Source organism: Oryza sativa, chromosome 1, assembly GCF_034140825.1.
Source record: "Oryza sativa Japonica Group chromosome 1, ASM3414082v1".
NCBI lineage: Eukaryota > Viridiplantae > Streptophyta > Magnoliopsida > Poales > Poaceae > Oryza > Oryza sativa.
In genome coordinates this window covers 23947501-23953382 of record NC_089035.1, presented here as the reverse complement: position 1 = coordinate 23953382, position 5882 = coordinate 23947501, and the positions used below count along the sequence as shown (strand labels likewise).

General features: G+C 41.4%; 1 protein-coding gene across 1 annotated transcript; it reads right to left on the bottom strand.

The window, feature by feature from the left end:
• Positions 1-226: 226 nt before the first annotated feature.
• On the bottom strand, positions 227-2195 carry LOC4325955 (F-box/FBD/LRR-repeat protein At1g13570). Its single transcript, XM_015788711.3, has 3 exons — positions 1228-2195; positions 963-1106; positions 227-839 (listed from the first exon to the last, which is right to left on the bottom strand). The coding sequence occupies exons 1-3, from the start codon at positions 2143-2145 to the stop codon at positions 477-479; spliced, it is 1425 nt and encodes a 474-aa protein (XP_015644197.1). The 5' UTR covers positions 2146-2195; the 3' UTR covers positions 227-476.
• Positions 2196-5882: the final 3687 nt, after the last annotated feature.

Here is a 5882-nt window from a genome sequence, read left to right as displayed (position 1 = left end):
AAAAGAAATCAGACTGAGATTATCAGTGTGACAATGCATGAACCAGATAATGTACAGCAGACACAATCAGCAAGACCAGTGAGTCTGTAACCTGCTTACCTATGCGTGTTATCTCATGGAAACGATAAGATAGCAATCATTAGATTATCTCAGCTGTCACCAGTTCTCCATTACCTCAAACAGCATCAGGCCACAGCTAGAAACGGAAAGTCACATGAACTGCATATAGATGTAAGTACGTAGTACTATTGCCATAGAGATATTATGGGACAGTGGTCCTTGCAGTAAACCATAGTACTACAAATTTAAACGCTTACAGCCACTTAGTAATATTGAAACTACTAGCCCTATCTCAGAGGAAGCACATTAACAACAAGAGAGTGCCTAACTAGGCAACACTGCAACATAAGGGTAACTGTTTCCCATAATAAGGCAAAGATCAAGGAATATTTATCCAGCTAGCGCATTCAAGTTCATCAGAGGAAAGGGTCATCCACAGAAAGATCCAATGATCTGTGGAATATGTGAACCATCTGCACTTTAGGCCCAAGCAGCGACGTTATGCACTCTTCAGATGCAAATGACAGGACGCCCAATTGGCTGTTCACTTCATCCACATCAACAACAGGACCATACGTTTTACTGGTCAACATAAGCAGTAAAGCCTGAAGCTCCTGTGCTGTCCTGGCGATGAAATCGATGAATTCAAGCTCGCATTTGTCCCCATGAAAATCATGAAAGACAATCTTCTTGACGTGTGAATTGATACATTCAACAGGACAGACCTCCTGCCAGAACTTGGCATGGGGCTGGCCAGTGAACTCATCATCTATATCAGACTGCAAAACCAGTGAACAATCCGATTACATATGGATCATGAAGGTGGCATTAATTACAATTGTAGCTAGTGATCGATGTTCTGAATGCGAATATCCCAACTGAATGAGTGTGTGCGGAGTCACCTCGATGTGCAGTGTTTCAACATTGGGAAAGCATCTGAGGAAGCTGACCAGCATAGCGATCTCCTCTTGCACACAAAAATTCACCCTCAAGGCCAATACCTTGATACTCGGAACCATGGAGCTTGGAATCACCTTTGTGTCAGCCTGCAAGAGAGAATCACAAACCATTGACAAATGAGTGCAAAGTTGTTCTATGGCCATACAAAAGATCCATGCATCAGCCAGACATGTGGATCCATTGTCAGCGTAACAGGATGTAGTATACCTTGATGATGGTTTCGCCAATCTGCAGCTGGTGAGCTCTTGGCTCCAGATAGCCCAGGACCTGTAGCTCCGGTGCACAAGCAAGCCTAATCTTTACTGGCAACTCATCATCTGTATCATAAGAAGTTGATATTTTCCACAGAACGAGGCGCTGCAGCAGTGGGGCATCCACCACGGCGACCTCCTCCGCCTTAGACAAGAAAAGAAGCACGCATTGGAGGCTCTGGCTGCAGAGGCGGACGCGGTTGGGATGGCTGTTGAGGGCGAGCGCGAGGCTCTGCAGCACTGGGCTGCAGGCGAGCAGATGGTTGAGGTCCCTGGCGCTCATGACGGTGTTCCAAATGTAGAGCTCCAGGAGGTGGGGGAAGACGTCGGCGCCGCGGGGGAAGCCAGAGGTGGCCGGGAAATTCCAGTTGCCGATGAAGAGGCGGCGGAGAGCGGCGCAGCGGAGGATGTCGGCGGGGAGGGGCACATCGAAGTAGTGGACGGGAATGTTGACGAAGACGAGGTCCTCCACGCCCTTGGCGGCGACGAGGCGCGCCCACTCGGCGAGCTCGGGACGGTGGAACGCGAACATGCAGTGCTCGATGTGGACGACGCGGAAGGGGCCCGGGTGACCGGCGAGGGCGCGGCCGACGGCCGCGACGCCCGCGGCCTCGCCGGCGGAGAAGAGGAGATCGGCGTCGCGGAGGACGAGCGGCGTGGAGCTCCAGACGCGCCGCCAGCGGGAGGCGAGCGCCGCGGTGCGAGCCGCGTCCTTGACGGGGAGGCGGGCGACGATGTTGCGGAGAAGGTCGTCGGGGAGCGCGCTGACGCGGTCCTCGCTGCCGTAGCCCTCGGCGGCGGAAAGCGTGGCGCCGTTTCCGGAGGCGGGATGGCCGGGGAACCACCCCAGGATTTGCCGGACGATGTCGCCCATGCCGCCGGCGAGGGTTTTGGGATCGGACGCCGACGAGAAGGCGGAGAAGTGGAGTGGAGACGAAGAGACCTAGCGGAAGTAGGGGGTCGGTGCCAGCTGTCTCAGTGTGGGCCGAAAAGTGCTTCTCGAAGGCCCATGACATTGATGGGCTACCACTGGGCCCACTGAAATGGAATGTTCGTGCCAACTAACTGTCCTCCTTGGATCTGTTGATTAACTTGGGAGTATTTCATTAGGCTTCTGATTAACCCTAATTAACTGTAATTGTTTCTCTCTTGATTAACTTGGGAGTATTTCATTAGGCTTCTGATTAATCCTAATTAACTGTAACTAGCATGGTGGCCCGCGCATATTGCGCGGCTAGCATCATTATAGGTTCTCTCATATAATAGTATATATGTTTTCTCAATGTATTATTCAAATATATTAAAATCATAACATGATTTTAAATTTTGTACTAACTTTATGAAACTACTTAGGTGTAATATTCAAATTGTATTTTATTTATGTGTTAGTTATTAATTATTTTTAATATCAAATTTTAGTTATTTGTGAATTATATTCCTATATGAACTCTAGACTCGTCTTTCAATTTTTCTTTTTTTTTAATTCCGAATTTTCGTTATCTATAAATTGTATTTCTATATAGACTCTAGGCTCTTCTTCTAATATTATTTTTTTTAATTCTGAATTTTTGCTATTTCTAGTTGTATTTCTATGTGGACTCTAAACTCATCTTTCAATATTCTTTAATTTTTAATTTCGAATTTCAGTTACTTCTAAATTGTATTCATATATTGACATTAGACTCTTCTTCCCATGTTTTTTTATTTCGAATTTTAGTTATTTGTAAATTGTATTTTATACAAACTCTAAACTCTACTTTTAATTTTATTATGTTTATTCCGAATTTTAGTTAGTTTTAAATTCCTATACGGACTCTATACTCTACTTATAATATTTCTTATTTTTAATTCCGAATTTCTATTATTTCTTAATTGTATTTCTATATGGACTCTATACTCTACTTCTAATATTCCTTATTTTTAATTCCGAATTTCTATTATTTCTTAATTGTATTTCTATTTGGACTCTACTCTCCTCTTTCAATATTCCTTATTTTTTAATCCGAATTTCAACTATTTCTAAATTGTATTTTTATATGGACTCTGTTTTTCTTTTTCTCCGATTAATATAAGAATTTCTAGGCCGTGAGAGTGAACTTGGAGGCTCCTTTTTCTAGTCCTTTAATAAGTTAACTAGCTGGGTGGCCCGCGCAATTGCGCGGCTATGATGTGACCATGGCTACTATGGATACGACCATTGCTCACATCATGAATCAACAAGAAGACATCAAGATCAAGTCCTCCATGTGCTGCAATCTGATTCGGCCACGTGTTACATTGCTGAATTCAAACGGCCGCCAAATCTACATACGTGCTCCGTTTTGAGCCCGTGAGTACTTGATGGAAAGCTCTCGAAGTCCTCCTTCCAACGGATCAAGCCTCATCTCGGAATTCTATCTCGTTTGGCCGCAATCACAGAAGCAAGGTGATGCGTTACCTGTATTGGGCCAATGGGCTTGTAACTTTGTTTGGGACCCTGGCCCATGTGGGGCCCATGTGGGGTGCGCCCCAATCTGGTGGAGCATGACTCTTGGACCCTCTTGGTCATCCTCCCACCTCTATAAATAGTTAGGTACCCCTTCAGGGTTTCTTGGGTTTTGATAGATTAAAGTTTAGCCATTGCTACTTGCTTGCAGCGCGCGTGTCGGCTAGACCGTCCGTCTGCTTGTTCTTCGGAACCCCAACTTATCATTCGTATTTAACTCCTATTTGCAATTCAGATTGCTTTTATCTTGTTCTTACTTGTTTCTTCGATTTGCTTGCAAGAATAAGGTTGATTTGCACCGGCAAGATCAACAACCCACGGAGAGGTGTATCGATCGCTAAGGCGCAACGCAACGTCTTGTACGGTTGTAGTCGGGTCGTCAACGTTTCTTCCAAATCGTAGTTATCATCAACTCACCGAAAGATCGGGCCAAGAATAGCCTTGAGTGTCGAGAGGAACTCAGGGTGCATCAGGCTAGCACCCATATAAAATTATATTTTTTTAACATGATTTTACTTAAAATTTCTTAAATAGTTATCTCGTTGTCTTAAGATTTTAGAAGAACAAACCTTATCATCCTCGTGTTTATAATTTTATAGCTTTTAAAAGTCACACCAGTTGCTACCGTTTACTTCTGTCATATTATTCTTTATTAGCTTGCTCGATCCACCATTGTTTCTATTTATTCTCCTTGAAACCTTTAAAAATTGGATTAAAAAGTTATAGTTTTTAGAGTTTATTGTCCAGTTGGGCTTCTTTTTTGTAATTTTTAGAAGTCCCGTCAAACGCTTCCATTATACTCCTCAATGACCGTCCACTACATCTTCTCTTTATTATCATTACTCCCTCCGTCCTATTTTAGTTGCAACCATAAGTTTTCACGCCCAACTTTGATCGTCCGTCTTATTTGAATTTTTTATAATTAGTATTTTTGTTGTTATGAGATGATAAAACATGAATAGTACTTTACTCATGACTAATGTTTTTAATTTTTTTAAAAAAAATTGTCAAATAAGATAGACGGTCAAAATTAGGTGCGAAAAACTATGGCTGCATTTAAAATGGGATGGAGGGAGTATTATTTTAAAAATCGAACATAATTATCGTTTAGGTTTTTTTTTTTACATTCTAGAATTCCGCCAAAACGTCAGCAACTTTGTCACTATACTCCTCTGCGGCTCGCCCGCTGCCGCCCTTCTTTATTGTCATTGAGATTTTAAAATCAAACATGATTATCATTGGGGTTTATTTTTTTACTTTTTAGAAGCCCAAACCTTTAAAAATTAGACCTTATACTTTTTAGAGTTTATTGTCTCGTTGGGTTTCATTTTTTCTTATAATTTATAGAAATCCCATCAAACGGTGCCACTATACTCCTCTATGACCCGTCCGCCGCATACTCTTTATTCTCATTGGGATTGTAAAATCGAACATAACTATCATTGGAATTCATTTTTTTACTTTCTAGAAGACCCACCAACCATCAGCGGCGCTGCCATTGTACTCCTATACGACCCGCCCGCTGCCTCTCATTTTTTTTTTGTAATTGAGATTTTAAAAATAAAATATGATTTTCATTGGGGTTTATTTTTTTACTTTCTAGAAGTCTCGCCAACCGCCTTGACCGATTACTTCACGACATGCTCGTCGTCCTTCCTTTTAATCGTCATTAGGATTTTATTTGGTGGTTTATTAATAGTTTTTAGATGTCTCATCAACCGCCACCACTCTGTTCCTCTATAGCCCTGTTACTTAATTAATCTCGTCATGTGTTTTAGATGGTATTTTCTTTCAATGGTCTTTACTTTTTTATCACCAATTTCAGAATTTATTTTATTTTTCTTATTGTGTTCTTTTGTTACTTTTATTTTTTATTTTCATCAGCTGTTTCAAAATTGTATTCCTACTTTAACTCTCTTTTTCATTTGCCTGATTTTAGATTTTATTTTATTTTTTATTCCGAATTTAATTCATCTACTATTGGGTTCTGATATTTACTCTTATTTCAATACTGATTATATTTAATTTTAAATTGTATTCTACTTTAACTCTTCTTGTCCTTTCTTTTTTTTCCTAATTTTGATTTTTTTTATTCCTAACTTTTACTAATCTCGTATTGGATTTTT